At 49.4% G+C, this 24,439-nt stretch overlaps 1 protein-coding gene across 2 annotated transcripts in view; it reads right to left on the reverse strand.

The window, feature by feature from the left end:
* Nucleotides 1–1,008: 1,008 nt before the first annotated feature.
* The window catches only part of LOC116956391 (polypeptide N-acetylgalactosaminyltransferase 18-like), a 49,774-nt gene continuing 26,343 nt past the window's right edge, over nucleotides 1,009–24,439 (reverse strand). For both annotated transcript variants that reach the window (XM_032977978.2, XM_032977979.2), the window contains 9 exons: nucleotides 21,268–21,434; nucleotides 19,588–19,774; nucleotides 18,896–19,093; nucleotides 17,792–17,906; nucleotides 17,405–17,590; nucleotides 14,655–14,792; nucleotides 8,618–8,713; nucleotides 7,312–7,470; nucleotides 1,009–2,114 (listed from right to left, as the gene is read on the reverse strand). In XM_032977978.2, the coding sequence (XP_032833869.1) occupies nucleotides 1,971–2,114; nucleotides 7,312–7,470; nucleotides 8,618–8,713; nucleotides 14,655–14,792; nucleotides 17,405–17,590; nucleotides 17,792–17,906; nucleotides 18,896–19,093; nucleotides 19,588–19,774; nucleotides 21,268–21,434 (1,390 nt within the window). In that variant the 3' untranslated portion in view covers nucleotides 1,009–1,970. The remainder of the gene's footprint in view (nucleotides 2,115–7,311; nucleotides 7,471–8,617; nucleotides 8,714–14,654; nucleotides 14,793–17,404; nucleotides 17,591–17,791; nucleotides 17,907–18,895; nucleotides 19,094–19,587; nucleotides 19,775–21,267; nucleotides 21,435–24,439) is intronic.

A 24,439-nucleotide genomic window follows, 5' to 3' on the forward strand; every position in this document is an offset into this window, starting at 1 on the left:
TAGGACTTATTTTCAGAATAAATACAAGGTGAATCGCCCCGACACCTGCCCGCAAATGGATACTCACTCGCGCAGACCCACAGACTCTATCGACTCACAGCTCTATAGACTCGCACAGAGCTCTATAGAATATAAAGCTCTATAGAGACCAAAGCTCTATACACTATAGAGGTCTATAGACTACGGAGCTCTATAGACTCGCATGGAGGACCCACCGAAGGGGAAAACAAAACCAAATGTGTGTGTAAAGCGCAACTTTAATAATTAATACTGCGCACAACGCACTTACGATGGCACCTCGACCATTGCATTTCCACGCTGCAGTCGAGCCGAGGGGACCACCCAGCGGCAGCTGTCCCTGTACGGCACCCTGGGCCCTGTGAGCGGCCGTTTAGTTTTCCAGAAGGGAGGGGGCTATGTTGGCAAATCGCTTTATTGTTTTCTCCCCCGCCTGCGTAAATAGTTTGTGAGTAAAAGTTTGCAAGTGAGGATTCACAGCCCAAAAAAAAAATCATATACGATTTCGTAATGGTGAAATGATAATAACTGGGGATCTACTCGAGCCAGGTTCAAAGTATGAAAACTAAGAATAGACTTTACCACTTTCTAGCAATAATGAAACACGAGTTGTGTTAAGATGTTCAAACACCGAATGATACCTTTTTCCCAAGGCATCAACTCTGTATAAGCTAGTACTTGATTGTTTGCATTTTTTACCACAAGGGCGATGTGTGGTTAATGTTGACTTGATTCCTTGCAGTAGTTATCTATTTGGTGTTTCAACATCTTAACACAACTCTTGTTTTATTCAGAGGTTTTTTTGGGTTAGATTGCATAGATATAAATGTGTCGTGTCGTTAAACCTGCCACCACCCGACACAGACAATGACTAAGGTTTGTCATGTAAAGAGAACGTGGCAAATTCGTTACTAGTTAAGCACACCTGTGTGTTGGAGTAAACCCACAATATTCACATGTTATCATTATCAGAAAAAGGGTGAAAACCTATTCTTATTTTTCACATTCGTATTTTATTTTAAAGATTTTAATTGTGACAAAACGCGAGCGCGGTACAATATGCCGATCGGTACAATGCGTTCATCGGTACAATACACCATTCGGTACAATACACCAATTGGTACAATAAGTTGATCGGTAAAATAAGCCGATCGCTACAATACGCCGATAGGTACAATACACCGATAGGTACAATACGCCGATAGGTACAATACACCGATAGATACAATACACCGAACGACATTGGAGGGGAGGATGAGGTGGAGGAACAGAAACTGCGTAAGAGTTTCGAAATTGGCGTGACAGGGGGTTCTGACCAACTACGTGCCTGGGAAGTTCTGGACTGAACGTTGTTTAGACGTTCACAGTGGCTCGGAGATGTTAACTACCTAGGCGTGGTATGCAGGAGGGTTGTGGGTTCTATCCCGACCCCTGATGCCTGCTGTATATTTTAATTTAGTGCATCTCTCTCTCTCTCTCCCCGTGGTGGTTGTGTGGATTTTCTCTGGTGTCCTACTCCGGTTTTTCCCACTCCGGTTTTTCCCTTCCACATTTAGAATCAACTAAACTTATAGGGGTATTTGGCTGCTGCTATAACTCTCCACACGATGATGATGATAAGCCACTTCTTTAAGGCTATAATTTGTGATATGGGCAGGTCACTTTTGAAAAAAGGAGTTCACATAGCTCAGTGTGGGGGGCCTTACCTGGTAAAATAAAAAATAGTTGGAATAGTTTAGGTTTTTTTCTTTTCACGATGGTCTGTGTTTTTTTTAGTTTAAATTGCAACAAAACGAGAGCCCGGTACAACGGTACTAAACGCCGATCGATATTGTAGGGGGGTGGAGGGGTGGGGGGAGGGTGATGGTGGAGGGACAGAAACTGCGCAAGGGATGGAAGTGTGCGCACATGGCGGACGACGTGACGAACTACGTGAGGGACTATGTGATGGACTACGTGGTCTTGTGGAAGAACGCGAGGCTCCACCTCTGTCCGGAGCACGGCCGCAGGACGAGGAGAACACTGCCGGGATGCTCCTCCAAATCCTCGCTCAGCTCCATGCACTTGGCTCCATCGTGCGTCTTCAGCTGCTCGTCCTGGACACACACACACACACAGACAGAGAGACAAACAGAGATGTGGAGAGATATACGGAAAGAGACACAGAGAGAGGCAGAGAGAGAGATACTGTGATTTGCAGAGAGAGACAGAAAGAGAAAAACACACAACAACCGCCATTTACCACTAAATGGCGGTGTTGTCACCACGGCGCTGGTGCCAGGCTATGTGCAAGTTAAGGCCACTTGAAGTGTCGAATGATCGCTGGCAGGAGGTCACAGAACAGACCCAGGTGCCATGGGTCGACTGAGATGACTGGCCGATGCACCACCTGTGCCACCTACTATGCCAACTTGCTGCGTTTTAGCCACACGGAATTCCGCTCAATGTTGTGAGCGTCACTCCTCTGCCCTCCGTTGTTGCTTAAGGGTGACTGCCTCCAACTGCCCAGTAGCGTCCTTCACGAGCCTCCTCCACAGAGGCAGATCTTAACACCGCTGTTACTAGTCATCAGCAAGTCCACTCAGCTACACGTCCTCCTGTACCACATCACTCCATCTCTCCTTTAGCCCGTGCCACGCCCGTTTAGCCCCTTCTATCCGGTCAAACAAAAGCTGTTTATGCATGCCATGGCTGGGCATGCTGGGCATGCGGGCTACATGACCCAGCCAATGCAGCCTCTCCTGCCGGAGGAGCTCACTGATGGGACTTTGTCCAGATATTTCAAGGATTTGTGAGCTCCTCACACAATCCAGCTTGGTTAAACCTAAGATTGATCCTAGGCAGGCCAGCCTAAATGTTTATCACCGGCGAAGATGTTTCATTAGGGGGGTCCACGTTTCACAAGCATAGAGAAGGGAGGCCATGACCATGGATGAGAAGACCCGAAGCTTCGTGTGGAGTGACAGACCAGGTAGCTTCCACACAGCATTACGCAGACGATGAAAAGATAATGCCGCTCAACTGATTTAAAGTGAGACCTCTGCTGTCAAACCGGAGCATGTCATGAGCACACTGCCCAGGTATGGAAAATGCTCCACTCTGTCCACAACTGCCCCATCACCAATTGGGAGTTATGGGGGTTGAGTATCTGATGATACAACATACCCAGGCAGGTGCATAGCTTTGGTGGGGCTGATGGTAAGGCCCCACCTCTAATTTGCACGATCCAGGTTCAGCAGCAGAGCCTCCAACTCCTCCTCTGAGTGAGCAGCATTCACCAGATCATCACCATACATAACATGGTTGACCAATAGGGAGCCATCTCTTGACCACACCTGGGTATTGATTAGAATCCCATTGTATCTGTACCAGATGGAAATTCCTCCGGTACAGCCATCGAAGGCTTCACAAACTATGTGGTCAAAATAGATGTTAAATAATGTGGGAGCCAGAAGATATCCCTGTCACACCTCAAGGTGAACAGGAAATGGGCACGTAGTTTTACCTGGGCCTGCTCACCATCATGAAGGTCCTTAATGATTGTGAGCAGAGAGTCAGGGACTCCAAAAGCACGAAGAATAACCCAGAGCCCAGGCCTCCTGATAGTATCATAGGCCTTGACCAGGTCGAAAACCTGAGATGTGGGTCCTGTTGAAATTCCCTAAACCTCTGCTGAAGCAGACGGACAAAAAATATGGCATCTGTCCACATTGGGGCTCCGTAAGGTTCTCCTCAGCATGCCTGGTAAGGCGATGTTGAATATTTCCTTGCCAGGATCTTTCCCAGTACACTGAAGAGGGAGATGCCCCTGTAGTTGTTACAGTCTGTGCGGTCCCCCTTCTTAAAGACGGGGACCACCAGAGCATTCTTCCAATCCTGCGGAACCCATCCAGTAGTCTAGACTGTTGTTATGATGTCATATAGGGCAGTCTGCGCACAAATGACACCCTCCCTCAGCATTTCGTTTGGGAGATCATCTCTGCCTGGTGCTTTGCCTGGTGCCAGACTCTGGATTTCCTTCTGTACTTCCTGAACAAATCGCACCTCAGTCAGCCACTCACAGTGGTTGACTACTTCTTCCAATATTTGAGGCACAGCTGCCTCAGCAGGGTCATCCACACTTTGCCCATTGATGTTTTCCAGGCTGAGGGATTTCCCCTCCCACAAGTCCTCACAGAAATGCTCAGCAAATCTGCAAACCTGTTTCTGGGGGTCGGAGATTGGATCACCTTTCTTTCCCATAATGATGGTGATAAGTGTGGCACTACAAGTTACTTTTTTGATGAAGTTGTAGTGTCGTAGATCTCTTCTTCCCCGGCGGGGCTTATGTGTGTGCGGGTGGCGTGCGGCGCACGCACTCAGTCGGAGACAAGGTAGTCCAGGGGGCACCGTCCTTCCTTTATTACTTTCCACTGCCACCAAGTCCAGCCCCCCCCTCCCTCTCTCACGACCACGCTGCTGTATGACCCGACCCAAACAAGACCCTGTCCGTGTTGCACCGACAGCGTCCACCAGTACAGCCAACCGCTGTCCAGCCGTCCAATGATTGGGCGAAGGTGGCAGCCGTGAATGCGGTGACAATGACAGCGGCGACGAGACGAGTCCACTCCCAGAACTGGCAGCCCAGAGCTCTCTCTCCGCTGCTTTTATTCCCCTCGGCGCGGCTTGCCTCCGCCCTAGCCGTGCCTCCCTTCTCGAACCCACCAGAGGGTTCCAGGGGCCTCCCCATGAGGTCTACCGTGAACCTTGCCCCAGTACCTCCGCCCTGCTGGCACACCCACCGTGTCTATGCTCAACGGCGTGTGCACTAAGTGTCTACCTGCAGTGCAGCTGCTGTACAGCAGTCAGCGCTATGTCACTACAGAGTTAAAGAGTGATTTTTGATCGCGGGCTACTGAGGCAGACTGCATCTCCTCAGCAACCCGCTACCATGATCCATCATTGCAGTGGCTCACAGCTCTCCTAATCTCCCAGCGAAGGTTGCGGTAAGCCTTCTCATTCTCTGACGTGGGATGCTGTAGGCGGTGAGAGTGGGCCTATCGCTTTTTCTCAGCCAGCCTGAACACCTCTGTCAGCCAGGATCTCAGGTAATGTTGGGACCATGTACCCAAAGCAGCCATTGTAGCTGCATGAGCCACAGCCCTAAACCTCGCCCATTTCACCTCGGCATCAGGAGAAGTGGGGGACAATGGCAATCCCAGTTGCAAGCGATGATAAAATTCTTGCTTGCAACTTTCATCAACTTGCCGAGACCAGGCCACTGTTGGTTTGAATAGGGACCTGGGTGTACACCCACAACCGGAGTGGAAGAATGGCAGGCGCATCTTACAGATGACAAGCCAGTGGTCAGTGGGCAGATTAGCTCTACGGTAGGTCCTGGTGTCAAGGACATGGGCCGCATCCACTGTTCCATCACTATGTAGTCCAGCAGATGTCCTTGCTTGGACCTGGTGTGCATCCATGATGTTGAGTGGATCTGCCGATGCCGGAACAGCGTGTTGGTAATTATAAGCCCATGGGCTGCACAAAAGTCTTGCAGCCTCCTACCGTTGTTATTGAGTTGATCTGGCCCATGCCCTCCAATCACTCCAGACCAGGTGCCAGCATCATGACCAACTTGGGCATTAAAGTCACCCAACAGTCTGATTCTATCCCAAGGGGCCACTTTAGCTAGCACCTGTGACAGGACGTCATAGAAGGCATCTGACTCATCCCTCCACTGATGTTCATCTGTGGTAGGGACATAAGCAACCACGACTACCACTCCTTGCCTCTGGTTGATGGTAAGATGAGCCAAAAGTAACCTGGGGCTTACAGCTTCCCACATCTCACCACCACGCTCCCACTTACCCTTCATGCTTTTGTTCAGAAGAGCCACTCCCTGTTGTTTGGCAGTCTCCTGCCCCGAGGAGAGGACCGTCCACCCCTCATGGTGGCAGGAGCCAGAGCTGGTCCACCAGATCTCATGAATACCGCAGAGATACAGGCTGTACTGGTCCAGCTCCCGACAGAAGAGTGGCAGCCTGTCCTCCGCAGTGAGTGTTCGAACATTCCACGTGGCCACCTGCAGTGGCTTTTTGTTGTTTATGGAGGAGCCCCGAGGGTAACTATTCAGTCTCCTGTCTCCGCCAAATGGGGTTTGGCCAAGAGACATCATAGACGCCTGTTCCCTCGGGGACTCTGACACAAGCTTACCTTGATATTTTTAAAGTGCTTTTGTGATAATTAAATTGAAGGTGGTTACCAGCCCCTCGCACCCATCCAGAGCCCCCATTTGGCCGCTGTTGTGGCTACAAACACTTTGAGGGGAATGATCAATCGAAAATGACCCTCACCCCATGTCACTGCTCACCCACAGCGTTACTGTCCGGCACCAACGAGGAGATAGGGGCTTGTTTTGCCAGACTCCTCTAGGTTCCAGAGGTCTGTTCGGAAGTTAATTTGTTCGAAACACACACACACACCGAGACACATTCCCAGCATTTCTGCCTAGGCTGCCAACATGATCTGTTGTTGTGTTGTCGCTGTGCAGTTCACTACGACACTCTCTCTGCTTTTCACGAGCACAACGCTATTGATTGTTACAAGTTGATTTATGAACAGAAGAAGAGAGCAACTGTGCAGACATCTCTTGGTAACCTTTTCAAGATAGTAGAGAGGAAACACGAGCACTAAAGGGAAATAGGATCTACATCTTCAGAACGTGAAGAACCAGTGGCATCTACATCTGCAGAACGTAAAGAACCAGTGGCATCTACATCTGCAGAACGTAAAGAACCAGTGGCATCTACATCTGCAGAAGATGAAGAACCAGCTTCATCTACATCTGCAGAACGTGAAGAACCAGTGGCATCTACATCTGTAGAACGTGAAGAACCAGTGGCATCTACATCTGCAGAACGTAAAGAACCAGTGGCATCTACATCTGCGAACGTGAAGAACCAGTGGCATCTACATCTGCAGAACGTGAAGAACCACTGGCATCTACATCTTCAGAACGTGAAGAACCAATGGCATCTACATCTGCAGAACGTAAAGAACCAGTGGCATCTACATCTGCAGAACGTAAAGAACCAGTGGTATCTACATCTACAAGAGATGTTAAAACTTTTAAATCCATTCCCCGCGTTTAGTGTACATGCCATACAACATGTTTGGAATCGACAGAGTAAGGGTAAACTTACGAACAAATCAACTTTACGAACAGACTTTACTCACAAAGAGACTCATAGACTCACACACAGACCCCCCCCCCCACCAGACACAGAGAGGCCGTAGTGCCAGAGTAGTGACCTGGAAGCTGAGGAAGCGGCCGAGTTCCATGGCCATGGAGCACTCCACGAGGGCCGGCCGCTCGCCATCCTCGGTCGTGCCCAGGCACACCGCACCGGCGCTCGCCTGCTCCACGTTGAAGCCGACCATCACGAGGCCCGAGGAGGTCCTCACGGCCAGCTGGACAGACAGAGGGACGGGCGCGAGGCAGCTCACGGCATCATCATTGGCACAGGCCCACGCAGAGACCCACAGACTACTCATATAGAGACCTATAGACTCACAACAGAGACCCACAGACTCACCACACCGACCCATAGATTCATGCAGAGACCCACAGACTCACCACACAGAGACTCACAGACGCACCACACGGAGACCCACAGACTCACTTCACAAAGACCCACAGACTCACCACACAGAGACCCACAGACTGACATAGAGACACACAGACCCACAACAAACCCGTAGACTCACATAGAGACCCATAGACCCACAGACCCCCATAGATGCACACAGAGACTCAGAAGAGCCAGGAGGAGGAACCACATACGAGGAGCTGGAAGGCAGCAGCAGCAGAAGCCACGCGGTGGTGGTGAGAAGCCGGTGCTGCCAACAATCACCCCCCAAGCTCTGCGATCCTCTACATACATGAAGGTGTTCTCGGCACATTGGAGGTAACCCATGCTTATTAGCGAGGGGGGCAATACTCTAATACCATGAAGAAGGTACAGATGGATATCGCTGCAGTAATGCGTGCAGACCCCCCAAGTCGACACGGCAACGATCGTCACGGTGGTGGTGGCCACGCTGCTGCTGCACGTGGTTGCCTGGGTTGGTGGATCACATGCAGATGTGGGCGCCATGGTGGCGAGGAGATGTTAACTACCTCGTCTGGTATGCAGGAGGTCCGTGGGTTCAATCTCGACCCTGACGACGCCTGCTGCTGTGTATTTGGCGTTTGCGTGTCTCTCTCTCTCCACGTGGTCGTGTGGATTTGTCTCCGGGTCTTCCGACATTTCCATCCACATTTAGAATCACATACATTAGTATGGTTGGCTACGTATGGTGTGAAAGAAGTTCAATATACACAACAACCGCCATTCGCGACTAAGTGGCGGTGATGTCACCACGGTGCTTGTGCCAGGCTATGTGCACTTCAAGGCCAGGTGAAGTGTCGAACGCCTGCTTGCAGGAGGTCACGGGACTAACCCAGGTGCCACGGGTTGACTGACTGTGATGACTGGCCGATGCACCACGTACACACACGCACACACACGCACGTAGCCAACCGAGTGGCATGCACCTGATGGGTGGGGCGGCCTACCTGCGGCTGGTACCCGTAGCAGGAGTACAGGATGGGCGTGTTGAGCGCTGGGTTTCCGCGGTCTAGGCACAGCTCCTTCCTCTTCTCGTTCACCACCTGCGTTATGAACAGGCATGGCTCATGTGTGCACGTCTGCATTATTCAACAATGACCTGCTCCCGCGTTTCTGTTTTCAAACTATTAGAAAACATTATCGCCCCTAACTGACCTCTTTACACTCCCCCGTCTATCACTCATCGGCTCCTGGGGGATCAGCAGAGCCGTGCACACCCCGGGACATTGCTCCCTGTGGCACCCTCACCCATCTTGTTGTTCCACTCTCACCCATCTCATTGTTCCACTCTCACCCATCTCATTGTTCCACTCTCACCCATCTCATTGTTCCACTCTCACCCATCTCGTTGTTCCACTCTCACCCATCTCTTTGTTCCACTCTCACCCGTCTCGTTGTTCCACTCTCACCCGTCTCTTTGTTCCACTCTCACCCGTCTCTTTGTTCCACTCTCACCCGTCTCGTTGTTCCACTCTCACCCATCTCGTTGTTCCACTCTCACCCGTCTCGTTGTTCCACTCTCACCCGTCTCGTTGTTCCACTCTCACCCATCTCTTTGTTCCACTCTCACCCGTCTCCTTGTTCCACTCTCACCCGTCTCCTTGTTCCACTCTCACCCGTCTCTTTGTTCCACTCTCACCCGTCTTGTTGTTCCACTCTCACCCATCTCGTTGTTCCACTCTCACCCGTCTCGTTGTTCCACTCTCACCCGTCTCGTTGTTCCACTCTCACCCATCTCTTTGTTCCACTCTCACCCGTCTCCTTGTTCCACTCTCACCCGTCTCCTTGTTCCACTCTCACCCGTCTCTTTGTTCCACTCTCACCCGTCTCGTTGTTCCACTCTCACCCATCTCTTTGTTCCAATCTCACCCGTCTCGTTGTTCCACTCTCACCAATCTCGTTGTTCCACTCTCACCCGTCTCGTTGTTCCACTCTCACCCATCTCGTTGTTCCACTCTCACCCGTCTCGTTGTTCCACTCTCACCCATCTCCTTGTTCCACTCTCACCCGTCTAGTTGTTCCACCCTCACCCATCTCGTTGTTCCACTCTCACCCGTCTCGTTGTTCCACTCTCACCCATCTCTTTGTTCCACTCTCACCCATCTCTTTGTTCCACTCTCACCCGTCTCTTTGTTCCACTCTCACCCGTCTCTTTGTTCCACTCTCACCCGTCTCGTTGTTCCACTCTCACCCATCTCTTTGTTCCACTCTCACCCGTCTCGTTGTTCCACTCTCACCCGTCTCGTTGTTCCACTCTCACCCATCTCGTTGTTCCACTCTCACCCGTCTCACCCATCTCGTTGTTCCACTCTCACCCGTCTAGTTGTTCCACCCTCACCCATCTCGTTGTTCCACTCTCACCCGTCTCGTTGTTCCACTCTCACCCGTCTCTTTGTTCCACTCTCACCCGTCTCTTTGTTCCACTCACACCCGTCTCGTTGTTCCACTCTCACCAATCTCGTTGTTCCACTCTCACCCGTCTCGTTGTTCCACTCTCACCCGTCTCGTTGTTCCACTCTCACCCATCTCGTTGTTCCACTCTCACCCGTCTCACCCGTCTCGTTGTTCCACTCTCACCTGTCTAGTTGTTCCACCCTCACCCATCTGGTTGTTCCACTCTCACCCATCTCTTTGTTCCACTCTCACCCGTCTCGTTGTTCCACTCTCACCCGTCTCTTTGTTCCACTCTCACCCGTCTCTTTGTTCCACTCTCACCCGTCTCGTTGTTCCACTCTCACCAATCTCGTTGTTCCACTCTCACCCGTCTCGTTGTTCCACTCTCACCCGTCTCGTTGTTCCACTCTCACCCATCTCGTTGTTCCACTCTCACCCGTCTCACCCGTCTCGTTGTTCCACTCTCACCTGTCTAGTTGTTCCACCCTCACCCATCTGGTTGTTCCACTCTCACCCGTCTCGTTGTTCCACTCTCACCTGTCTCGTTGTTCCACTCTCACCCATCTCGTTGTTCCACTCTCACCCGTTTCGTTGTTCCACGCTCACCCGTCTCGTTGTTCCACTCTCACCCATCTCGTTGTTCCACTCTCACCCGTCTCACCCGTCTCGTTGTTCCACTCTCACCTGTCTAGTTGTTCCACCCTCACCCATCTGGTTGTTCCACTCTCACCCGTCTCGTTGTTCCACTCTCACCTGTCTCGTTGTTCCACTCTCACCCATCTCGTTGTTCCACTCTCACCCGTCTCGTTGTTCTACTCTCACCCATCTCGTTGTTCCACTCTCACCCATCTCGTTGTTCCACTTTCACCCGTCTCGTTCCACTTTCACCCGTCTCGTTGTTCCACTCTCACCCGTCTCGTTGTTCCACTCTCACCCATCTCGTTGTTCCACTCTCACCCGTCTCACCCGTCTCGTTGTTCCACTCTCACCCGTCTAGTTGTTCCACCCTCACCCATCTCGTTGTTCCACTCTCACCCGTCTCGTTGTTCCACTCTCACCCGTCTCTTTGTTCCACTCTCACCCGTCTCTTTGTTCCACTCACACCCGTCTCGTTGTTCCACTCTCACCAATCTCGTTGTTCCACTCTCACCCGTCTCGTTGTTCCACTCTCACCCGTCTCGTTGTTCCACTCTCACCCATCTCGTTGTTCCACTCTCACCCGTCTCACCCGTCTCGTTGTTCCACTCTCACCTGTCTAGTTGTTCCACCCTCACCCATCTGGTTGTTCCACTCTCACCCATCTCTTTGTTCCACTCTCACCCGTCTCGTTGTTCCACTCTCACCCGTCTCTTTGTTCCACTCTCACCCGTCTCTTTGTTCCACTCTCACCCGTCTCGTTGTTCCACTCTCACCAATCTCGTTGTTCCACACTCACCCGTCTCGTTGTTCCACTCTCACCCGTCTCGTTGTTCCACTCTCACCCATCTCTTTGTTCCACTCTCACCCGTCTCGTTGTTCCACTCTCACCCGTCTCCTTGTTCCACTCTCACCCGTCTAGTTGTTCCACCCTCACCCATCTCGTTGTTCCACTCTCACCCGTCTCGTTGTTCCACTCTCACCCATCTCTTTGTTCCACTCTCACCCGTCTCTTTGTTCCACTCTCACCCGTCTCTTTGTTCCACTCTCACCCGTCTCGTTGTTCCACTCTCACCCATCTCTTTGTTCCACTCTCACCCGTCTCGTTGTTCCACTCTCACCCGTCTCGTTGTTCCACTCTCACCCATCTCGTTGTTCCACTCTCACCCGTCTCACCCGTCTCGTTGTTCCACTCTCACCCGTCTAGTTGTTCCACCCTCACCCATCTCGTTGTTCCACTCTCACCCGTCTCGTTGTTCCACTCTCACCCGTCTCTTTGTTCCACTCTCACCCGTCTCTTTGTTCCACTCACACCCGTCTCGTTGTTCCACTCTCACCAATCTCGTTGTTCCACTCTCACCCGTCTCGTTGTTCCACTCTCACCCGTCTCGTTGTTCCACTCTCACCCATCTCGTTGTTCCACTCTCACCCGTCTCACCCGTCTCGTTGTTCCACTCTCACCTGTCTAGTTGTTCCACCCTCACCCATCTGGTTGTTCCACTCTCACCCATCTCTTTGTTCCACTCTCACCCGTCTCGTTGTTCCACTCTCACCCGTCTCTTTGTTCCACTCTCACCCGTCTCTTTGTTCCACTCTCACCCGTCTCGTTGTTCCACTCTCACCAATCTCGTTGTTCCACTTTCACCCGTCTCGTTGTTCCACTCTCACCCGTCTCGTTGTTCCACTCTCACCCATCTCGTTGTTCCACTCTCACCCGTCTCACCCGTCTCGTTGTTCCACTCTCACCTGTCTAGTTGTTCCACCCTCACCCATCTGGTTGTTCCACTCTCACCCGTCTCGTTGTTCCACTCTCACCTGTCTCGTTGTTCCACTCTCACCCATCTCGTTGTTCCACTCTCACCCGTTTCGTTGTTCCACGCTCACCCGTCTCGTTGTTCCACTCTCACCCATCTCGTTGTTCCACTCTCACCCGTCTCACCCGTCTCGTTGTTCCACTCTCACCTGTCTAGTTGTTCCACCCTCACCCATCTGGTTGTTCCACTCTCACCCGTCTCGTTGTTCCACTCTCACCCATCTCTTTGTTCCACTCTCACCCGTCTCGTTGTTCCACTCTCACCCGTCTCGTTGTTCCACTCTCACCCATCTCGTTGTTCCACTCTCACCCGTCTCACCCGTCTCGTTGTTCCACTCTCACCCGTCTAGTTGTTCCACCCTCACCCATCTCGTTGTTCCACTCTCACCCGTCTCGTTGTTCCACTCTCACCCGTCTCTTTGTTCCACTCTCACCCGTCTCTTTGTTCCACTCACACCCGTCTCGTTGTTCCACTCTCACCAATCTCGTTGTTCCACTCTCACCCGTCTCGTTGTTCCACTCTCACCCGTCTCGTTGTTCCACTCTCACCCATCTCGTTGTTCCACTCTCACCAGTATCACCCGTCTCGTTGTTCCACTCTCACCTGTCTAGTTGTTCCACCCTCACCCATCTGGTTGTTCCACTCTCACCCATCTCTTTGTTCCACTCTCACCCGTCTCGTTGTTCCACTCTCACCCGTCTCTTTGTTCCACTCTCACCCGTCTCTTTGTTCCACTCTCACCCGTCTCGTTGTTCCACTCTCACCCATCTCGTTGTTCCACTCTCACCCGTCTCACCCGTCTCGTTGTTCCACTCTCACCTGTCTAGTTGTTCCACCCTCACCCATCTGGTTGTTCCACTCTCACCCGTCTCGTTGTTCCACTCTCACCTGTCTCGTTGTTCCACTCTCACCCATCTCGTTGTTCCACTCTCACCCGTTTCGTTGTTCCACGCTCACCCGTCTCGTTGTTCCACTCTCACCCATCTCGTTGTTCCACTCTCACCCGTCTCACCCATCTCTTTGTTCCACTCTCACCCGTCTCTTTGTTCCACTCTCACCCGTCTCGTTGTTCCACTCTCACCTGTCTCGTTGTTCCACTCTCACCCGTCTCGTTGTTCCACTCTCACCTGTCTCGTTGTTCCACCCTCACCCATCTGGTTGTTCCACTCTCACCCGTCTCGTTGTTCCACTCTCACCCGTCTCTTTGTTCCACTTTCACCCATCTCGTTGTTCCACTCTCACCCGTCTCGTTCCACTCTCACCCGTCTCGTTGTTCCACTCTCACCTGTCTCGTTGTTCCACTCTCACCCATCTGGTTGTTCCACTCTTACCCGTCTCGTTGTTCCACTCTCACCCGTCTCGTTGTTCCACTCTCACCCATCTCGTTGTTCCACTCTCACCCGTCTCGTTGTTCCACTCTCACCCGTCTCGTTGTTCCACTCTCACCCGTCTCGTTGTTCCACTCTCACCCGTCTCTTTGTTCCACTTTCACCCATCTCGTTGTTCCACTCTCACCCGTCTCGTTGTTCCACTCTCACCCGTCTCGTTGTTCCACTCTCACCTGTCTAGTTGTTCCACTCTCACCCGTCTCGTTGTTCCACTCTCACCCGTCTCTTTGTTCCACTTTCACCCATCTCGTTGTTCCACTCTCACCCGTCTCGTTCCACTCTCACCCGTCTCATTGTTCCACTCTCACCCGTCTCGTTGTTCCACTCTCACCCGTCTCTTTGTTCCACTCTCACCCGTCTCGTTGTTCCACTCTCACCCGTCTCGTTGTTCCACCCTCACATGTCTCGTTGTTCCACCCTCATAACTTTATGTTTGAGGCGACGACGCGGCCGGGCCATCATGCCCCATGCGGCCCATCTCTCTCCTTTGGCTTCTCCTTCTCCTGTCAATCAATCGGGCTCCTCCCCTCCTGTCAAACTCTCCATTCTGCCCATGAGGACACCTCCCCTCCCGCAATATGCAGGGCCCAACTGAGGGGGGGCGGGGGGCTAGGACAAGTAGCGGCTCGCAAGGGCCGCTACAACCGCCTGTTTAATTCGTATCTGTCATGTGATCAACATGCGATCAACATGTGATTGGAAAGTGAGAGCCGAAAATCAAAGACAAAGAGCTAAAAGCATTTGGAACTCACCACCCCGTACTGGACGATGTCATCGTGCCGTGGCAGTGAGGGCAGCACGTTCTCCAGGTACCACGCGAAGCTCTTGCAGTTGAGCCGCTTGCGCAGAGCCATGCGCTCCGAGATGTCGCCGATGTCGATCCCGGATCCCTGCGCAGGGGTCGTCAATGCAGAGGAGGGGTTACGAGGGAAGCGAGCAGGGTCCGGTCACCACGTTGGTTTAACAACATCAATAGCAATGGTTTTGTGTATTTGCTACGGTTTCACAACATCAATAACAATGTTCATAATAAAGATTTTTGGGTGAGATCGCGTAAGATAGTATTGTAACCCTTCACCACCCGACACAGCCAGTAAGGGTTGTCACGTAAACAACGCGCCAATATGTTACGATGATAACGTTGAAGTGTTGTGAAAAGTTAATCATTATTGGCCCAGACTAATTCGAGAATCCATTGAAATTGGGAGAAATACTAATTATTTTAACTGCTCTGAAAGCTACAGGCTTAGTGTGGCCTGGAAGCGTATTATTAAGTAATACATCTTAACAGAGAAAACGCATACTAATTAACTGATTACTAACTATAATTACAATAACCGCCACTCCTCTGGCTCTGATCTCTGTGCCTGATGGGTTCAGTGATGATGTCATCTCGCTGTATTTAAGACCTGAAGCAGGTGGATTGCTTCACTATTCTGGCAAATCGCCTGATAATGCTGGATGTAATTACCAGCTAAGCGCCGTATTCAAATTGTAAATGTTGAAAATTTACTCTCCAACACACCGGTGGGCTGAAGCAGTAAACTACACTATACACTACACTATACACTACTATACACTACTATATACTAGTAACTAATTGGCGCATTGTTTACGTGACAACTTTACTGGCTGTGTTGGGTGGTGGAGGGTTATGACACGTTTATACTGACGCCATCTCACCCAAAAACCTTTATTATGAACAATATTGGTCGCGAAAGCCTAGGTCTTAAACTGATCAATAACAATGGTTTTGTGTGTTTGCTACGGTTTTACAACATCAATAATATTGGTTTTGTGCATTCGTTATGGTTTCACAATATCAATATCAATGGTTTGGGTGCGTTTGCTAACGTTGCCATCCTTCTAAAAGCGAAGGGCAATCGTCATGCAGGAAGGCACCTCCGCTGTGTTTCACAGTCACAGCCTGAAGTGGTTTCACTGAAGGGGGAGCGATGTTTTTGCTGCTTCTGTATGGTCTAGCCTAGGGGCACCCCCAGTGGCAGCTGTCCCTATGTGGCACATGGCTATCATCACGCGGCAAGGCACTGCTGCTGTGTTTAACAGACACAGCCTACGGTGATTTCACAATAAGGGGTGGCGATGTTGCTGATGTTTCTGCTGCTGCTGCTGCAGCTGCTGTTTGTGTATAATCTTAATTACTACTATAATGAACCAATAATGTATGTTCGTGTGTAACGCGCGTGACGGGTGGATTTTACACTCACGCAGAAGGTCGAGCGGAAATATTTTTTTGCAAATTCGCTTTAAGTTTCACGTTTCTTTATTGAAAGTGAATCTAATCAATTATTCTACGCAGAAACAAAGTGGATTTGGTGTCTTTATTTATTTATTCAGCACTTGAGACAAAAGGTAAGTCTAATTAGACATTTCTCGGTGATTTTCCAGATATTTTATCGAATTCCAATTTATTTCACCACAGCGACCGAAAGCAGAAGAGAATAAAGTATCAGAGCAGTGAATTTGAACAAATTGAAGATCAGTTAAATACAGTGCTACAGTGACATTAAGTGAGGTGTTTGATGACATTATTTAGTGCAAGAATCACTGCCATTAATACAGTGCTATAGTGAAATGAAGTGAAGTGTTTGATGACATTCTTTTGCAAGATTCACTGCCATTAAATTTACACAAGATACAATTATAATCTGCTCAATTTTTTCGTAAATATTCTTTGGGTCTTCCGTCCTAGGACAGACAAACAAGTTAGTCAAGTAATATGCACTGTAAGTGTTCAAATTTGGACCGTGATGGCGGCACACGATGGCCCCCGATTCATTCCAAAAGGCGCAAATCTGTGGGATATTAGCAACGTGCCCAACAAACAAACATCCGGTCAGAAGATGCGGATACCGAATGCACGCGTGGAAAGTGAAGGACTCTCACTCTCTCCTGGTGTAGCAACTATGGCTAGGGACAACAAACATTGGGCCACACATAACCTCGCCCCCTCCCCCCGTTGTAAATTTAAAGTGAGTTTATTGAGGGCGCCACGGTGGTGAGATGTTAACTACCTCGCCTGGTATACAGGATAATTGGCTGTGTCGGGTGGAGGAGGGTTTAATGATACATTTATATATTTATGCGATCTAACCTAAAAAAACCTGCATTATGGATGGTATACAGGAGGTCGTGAATTCGATCCCGAACCTGATGTCTGTTGTATATTTGGAGTTTGCATATTCTCTCTCCCCGTGGCTCATGTTTTTTTCCCTTTCACATTTAGAAGCATGCATTTGGAGTATTTGGTTGCTATGCATTTTCACGTGGTGATAAGCCACTTCGTTCAGCTATCATTTGTGATGGCCAGGTCGCTTCTGGAAAAAAAGCTACCAAGCTCAGTGGGCCCTTACCTGGGAAAATAAAAATAAATAGTTTATAGTTTTTAGTTTAAACGAGACTCATCCTGGCCGTGCAACATACACTTTGACACTTGAACCGCACACGCACCTAACGGAAAACAATAAACCACATGCCGTACATTCATGGGCACGTTCCAGGCCAGGTAGACGTTCCTCTTGTAGTCGTCCATCCAGATCTCGGCCACGCGCAGCGCATTCCTGCGCATGTGGATGCTCAGGTCCGGGGCGTACGGCTTGAAGTAGCGCTCGATGTGAGCCAAGCGTGAGCAGGGCAGCACCTCCACGCGGCCCCCGCACTGCCACACCTGGACACGGGGTGGGGGGAATGGAGGGGTGAGGTGGGGCTGGTCACCAATAGCCCGGCCACTCTCACCGTCCACTCTGAACAAGGCAGGCGGGGGCAGCACAGTGAACTCAAAACACCCATGTCTGTCTATGTATATATGGCACATGCATGAGGGAGTTGGTGGGTGGGTGCGTTCAAGGTTGTGTCTCTGCGTCCTCACCCTGAGGCCCAGCTCCACGTTCTCCCCTCCATACACCTGCATGCCTTCATCCAGAAACCCGATTTCCTCCAGGTAGCTCTTGCTGGCCGCTATGCAGCCCATCACAATCGGGCTCCTGGGGAATGGGGGTCAAAGTGTGAACAGTCATCCTGGTCGGGGCACCCTCGATTTGTGATGATAAATTGTTGTTGTGCAAACGTTGCAAAAACACTTCCCCCCCCCCCCTAACAATCCCAACAGCTCAAGATCACGTGTCTGCACACTGAACGTTTGGAGAATTGTGGTCGTTAAAAAAAATATGTCCTGATGTAAGGCGATAAGAAGATATATATGTCACATTACTGGAATGTAAACAATCATAGAGATTAAGCTATCATATTATTATTATTATGACTACTAGGTTTCTTTGTGCAGGAAATGATCACCGACTCAATTTTATTTTCAGGAGGTTCCTGCTAAGTTTTCACAATAGGAGGAGGTGATGTTGCTTCTACGCTGCTGTGTGTGATTCTGATTGAGTTGATTTGCAGGTCATTTTTCTAACTTTGGGGATGTGGTTATAGCTAATACCAGTTTCACTGTATGGCTCTCTTCTAGCTATAGGAGGAGGAAGCCGGAGAATCTGGAACCAAACGCATTGCAGAACAAACTCCACTCATATGAATCCCTGCAGTCACGAAAGCTTTAGATTAAAATTTAAACTCCACAAAGTAAAGGTGCCCAAGTTGGAAACCAAACCGAGGCTATTCTTTTTGCGAGGCACAGAGTGCGACCACTATGCCGTCCTGACACTTGTGAACAAGAAGATCTTACCCCAAGTCTTGGCACGGTTACCACCACCGGCGATTAGTGTCACCCATTATGCAGCACAACTAAAGCTCCAGATACTAAAAGGTGCCTATGATGAATTCTGCCCTAGAGGTGTTCTCAGGCATTTGCAAAAAATAAAATATTACAAGATTTTGTCCTGGTTTCAAATTCTCTGGCCTTGTGGACATGACTTTCCAAACGTCGGCGGGCTAGTGTCATTGTTGAGCCTCCCAATAAATTTGGCAGCTGTAAGAAAGGTGAGACCCCCTCTCATCCCTTTCCCCCGGGGAGTACCTGATGGGGGCCGTGGGGTCATTGTTGGTGATCCAGTCGAGGGGAGGCTCCTTGTAGGTGCACCACAGCTGCCAGGTGAACGTCTGTGCCTGCGACTCGTAGCGGTTTACGACGAACGTGTCATAGTGTGTGTTGTCAAACACCGTGGAGATGACCACACGGCGGTCTTCCTGGATCCGCGCCAGGATCGGCTCAGCCCTGCAGGGAGGGGGTGGGGGGGAGAGATCGATCGTTGCCGCTCTATAGTTCAACGTTTTTCCCCAACCGACCAAGGGGTGAAGGGACCCGGCGCTTTCATGGCAGTGCCGCCAGGGCCCAGCACCGGCACCAGGACCGGAATATGACATTGCTGGGGCCCTATGGCATAGCATGCTTAAAAGGCCATTTACTGTCGATATAATTTCGTCATATCAGAACGAAAATAAGCGTTTTGGAGAGTCTTTTTTCCCAATCTTCTTTGTTTATCAACTGATTAGATGAAACTTGAAACTTCGTAAATATGCTTTTTTTTAGTATTTAAAGGCCCCTCATAATGCGAGGCCCTATGTTGTGAGCTTACTCGCCGCTTGTGGTCAGAGGGTCAGGGTTTAAAAATCCAGCGGCTGCCAGTACCCCTGGTCCCAGTCAACGGTGCAAAGGCCCAGAAGTAGAAATGGGCCGAGTTTCTACAGGACAGAGAGTTTGGGACTCACCAGCCGACAGGGAACTCCACGTGCGCATCCATAATGGCCACTACGGGCCCCTTGGCCGCCCGAATGCCGGTGACGCGCGACGCGCTCGGACCCCTGTGGGATGCGTGCCGGACGAGGCGGATGGACACCTCCGGGTACTTATCGTCCAGCTCTTCGATCTGCACGTCGAATGATTCCTTCAGGTCAGCTGTGAGTATGAGCGGGGGGCGGCACGGAGGCACAGGACCGTGGAGCCGGGGGGGGGGGGGACAGGGGGAACAGGGGGAGAGAGGAGTGGCAATAAACGAGGCCAGGAGTGCCATGGCTGTGGTCAGGGCTCTTGAAATGAGGCTGAGCGACAAAAATCCGAAATCTATTCCCCAACTCTCAAACCCTAGTTCTACCCTAATCCCATTTCTTATATCTAACCCAACCTGAACCAATCTCTAATCATAACTGTTCCTAACTTCATCCTTACCTGTAGCCCTACCTCTGAGCCAAATGCTATTTCCTAACCCTACTCTAGTACCAAGTCTATTTTCTAACCCGACTCTCGACCCAAGTCTATTTCCTAACTCTTTGGTTCTATTCGGTAAAGTCACGTAGGTAAAAAAAAATAAAACAACAAAAATCACGACGTTTCGGCCACAACACAAGTGGCCTTCATCAGGTGAAGGGACCAGACTGTCTCGAAGACAGCACTGGAGTGAAACACAGCCAAGCTCAGACCGCGACCTTTAAGCTGTGTGAGAGGCATTTAGGTGCCTTGACAAAGGAATTAGCATAAAAATTAGCATTTAATTGGCCGACTTAGCATGATGAATGGTGTAGAAGTGGTGTACATGCGGGTGAACATGCCGGTTGGCGAGGGGGGGAGGGGGAGTTTACCATCAATAGGTAAACTTACCATCAATAGGTAAACTCCCCCTCCCCCCCTCGCCAACCGGCATGTTCACCCGCATGTACACCACCTCTACACCGTTCATCATGCTAAGTCGGCCAAGTAAATGCTATTTTTTTATGCTAATTCCTTTGTCAAGGCACTTAAATGCCTCTCACACAGCTTAAAGGTCGCGGTCTGAGCTTGGCTGTGTTTCACTCCAGCGCTGTCTTCGAGACAGTCTGGTCCCTTCACCTGATGAAGGCCGCTTGTGTTGTGGCTGAAACGTCGTGATTTTTGTTGTTTTAATTTTTTTGTACCTACGTGACTTTACCGAATAGAACCAAAGAGTATGGATCTTTGCAGTCACGAAAGCTTCAAATCTCTATTTCCTAAACCTACACTAGGCCCATGTCAATTTCCTGAGCCTACTCTAGGCCCAAGTCTATTCCTAACCCCTCAACTACCCGGCCACCTCCTCTTGACTATCGAGGGAAGGGAATTTCTCTCTGGTTGCCACCAATCCGGTAAACGGCATCTGTGCTTGGGTGGCAGGAATTGATTTGCGGTTGAGAACCGGCACAAATGTATTGAAAATATTGCGAGAAACTGCACAGGTTTGATAGACCCGGGTTGACAGAGAGAAAGAGAGATCCGTCTCTGGGTTTTCTTTGTGGCAGAGGAGGTGGGGGTAGAGGAGGTGGAGGCAGAAGAGGAAATGGAGGATGAGGAAGTAGAGGTGGTTTAGGAGGTGGCAGAAGAGGAGGAGGTACAAGAGGAGGTGGAGGAGATGGAGAAGGTGGCAGACCTGCAGCTCTTACCAAAGTCGCTGCAGTCATCGACGAGGATGACCTCGTTGAGGAGGTGGCGTGGCGTGTTGCGCACGGCCGAGGTGACGGCACGCAGCAGGATGGAGACGGCCTCGTTGTAGAAGATGAGAATGACACTGAGGCCCGGCAGCTCCGATGGGTACTGTTTAGCGCTGCAGCTGTAGGACACAGGTTAATCACAGTGGAACGTCGATTAAAGCAGGACTGGGTTGAGGGGGCCAAGGTAAGCATCGTTTTTCGTCATTATTTGTCATCATCAAAATCATCATCATTGTTGTTTAAGAGGACGGTGGCTCAGGGGTTATAGGGCTGAGCCTACACTGCTGAGATCCCAGTTGACAATCTGCCTGTGATTACAGGCAGAATTGCCGAACGCTGCGGTTACGTTCCTGGGAAATGCCGTGTTGGGCAAGTACTGTGCGGTTAATGTAGACTTGATGCCTTGCAGAATGTATCTATATCGTGTCTGATAATCTTAACACCTCTTTTATTACCAGAAAGGGTCAAACTATACTTGTTTTCATACTGGCAAAAGGTCCTGTAGATGTAATGATAGAATAATAGCTGAACGAGTCCCCTCGCCCACCTCTCTCATTGTTTTCCTTGGTATGGTATGGCAGCAGACGGCCGTCAGCCGCAAGCCACCATCACCCGGGTATTTTGCAGTTGGGTGCTGCAGTGGCGAGATGTTATCTCCCTCAGTCCGGTATGCAGGAGGGTGTGGGTTCGAGCCCAGCACCAAAGCCTGTATATTTGGAGTTTGCATGTCTCTCTCTCCGTGGTCGTGTACATTTTTTTTCTCTGAGCCCTCTTGTATTTTCCCTCCACCATTAGAAACATGCATTTAGAGCATTTGGCCATTATAAATTAGCACGTTATGCCAAACTACTTCGTTGAGTTATTATTTGTGATGGCCAGGTGGCTTCTGAAAAATAGCTACATAGCTGAGTAGTCAGCCTTACGTGATAAAATAAAAAATAGTACAGTTTTTAGTTTCGTTTTAACTTTCTTCGTGGTATCATCTCCACTCAACATGTAGGAATATTCCTCATGCAGAATTTGGCTGCACGTGATGTGCTTGTTCTCCGTGAGATCAAACGAGTTCCCACCCACCCACTCACCGACCCACCCTCCCACGCAGTCCCAGCGTCACTGTGAAGATGGCGTGAGCTCGAGAGCACGTGCCATGTGGGGGTTGAGAAGTGCGGCTCTTCAAGAGGTTAAGAGGAAGAAGCTATCAATTGCTTTTGTGTAGCAGCAGCGGCATCAGATGAGACACGGGTTTTATCTCCTTACAAAGTCCCCGATCTGCATTATACTCTTTTTAAATTCTAAAAACTACAAAGATTTTTGTTATTTTACCATGTAAGGCCCCACTGACCGATGTAGCTCTTTTTTCAGAAACGACCTGGCCTATCAGAAATGAGAGCTGTTTTATATATAGGCCTTTTTCCAAAAATTTATATTAAAAATAATTCTGCCATTTTTTATGTTATAATAATGATAATCGATACAATAAATAAATAAAACACCCTCAAACCCGCTACCTCCCACAAGCACCAAGCAGCTGGAGGTCGTAAAAGGCCATTGCATAATACAATCTCCAGATTCATCTTCTTTGGTTCTTTCGGTAAAGTCACGTAGAATGAGAATAAAATAATAAATTGATAAAATAAAATAACACAATAATATTCTCACGACGTTTCGGCCACAACACAAGCGGCCTTCATCAGAGAGAATATTATTGTGTTATTTTATTTTATCAATTTATTATTTTATTCTCATTCTACGTGACTTTACCGAAAGAACCAAAGAAGATTAATCCTTGCAGTCACGAAAGCTTTAAATCGAAATCTCCAGATTGCCAACGGACAGTTCACAAACACATATCCAGAATCACAGACACAGAGCACAGGGCAAACGGACATTATAACTGAGATTTTTTTTACGGAAAAAGTTGAAGCTTGGCTATAAGAATAAGTCGACATGATAGACTGCAGTCTATATTAGTGGCTTTATTATTACTTATATTATTTCACCCTTATTCAACTCATATATTGTTTCTTATTGTATATTTCTATCTATGTAACTTTACGAAAATAACCAAACTACATGAGTTCCTGCAATCACGAAAACTTAAGTCCAAACTAAGCTATATCTCTGACCTCGAGAATAAAAAAACACCGATCCCCGGATAGAGACGGGGGGACGAAATTAATAAACCCTAAAAAAAATACGTGGTGATGACAATGTTAAATCGCAAATCTTAAGAAACATAAACCAAATAATATTTGTGCAGTATTAAACCGAGGGTTGTCCAGAAGAGATGAGCCGAAAGAGGTCAAACTTACACAAGCGAGAAAAACTGTGTTCCATAGGAAAAGAGCTTCCCAACCGTCTTTGTCTTCCCACAGCACAGGATAGCAAAAGAATGTAACACCCCCGAGCAGGGGAAATGACTCATCGCCAGAGAGCTTTATTGAAGGGGGGGGGGGGGCGGGGGCGCGGGCATCTGTGTCTACGGATGAAAAGATGGCTTAATAAATGACACACACAGAGAAACAAGAAATGGGAAAAAAGTAAAAACAGAGCAATGCAATACAATACAATATTATACATTATTGTAAATAAATAAAAAAGTCCGTCCCATGTATTAGTGATTTTTGTCACATTTTAAGCAGGAAATTAGTTTAAAAATTTAGATATTTTTTTCTGGGTTGGAACCCCCAGACACCCCCCAATGTTAACTCCATGGCTACGGCCTTGCAATACACAAACACGATATGAGTGCAAAGTGTAGGAAAGGTAAATAAACCACTGAAAAATAAACAGATAAAACCAAACGATGTTTGTATATTACCAGATAAAGGCCACGGAGCTATTTGCTTACTGATTTTTTAAAGCGACCTGACCACAAATAGAAATGTAAAGTATGGGAAAGGTAAGTAGGAAGAGGGAGGGTGGTTAAGGACAAAGTGCACTGGCTCGGATCAGTTTGCATTTGCCTCCTGGTCAAGTTCAAGCGATTCGTCAAGGTGCGCATTGTCTATTGTATCGGTGTGGGTATTACATACCTGTTGGTACCATTGTCACACTCTGGGCACGATCACACGCACACGTGCACATGCTCGTGTGTGTGTGTGTGCGTGTGGGGAGTGGTCCT

The sequence above is a fragment of the Petromyzon marinus genome, chromosome 65, assembly GCF_048934315.1.
Source record: "Petromyzon marinus isolate PM22_M1 ecotype Great Lakes invasive population chromosome 65, UKy_Petmar_22M1.pri1.0, whole genome shotgun sequence".
NCBI classification, from domain to species: Eukaryota; Metazoa; Chordata; class Hyperoartia; order Petromyzontiformes; family Petromyzontidae; genus Petromyzon; species Petromyzon marinus.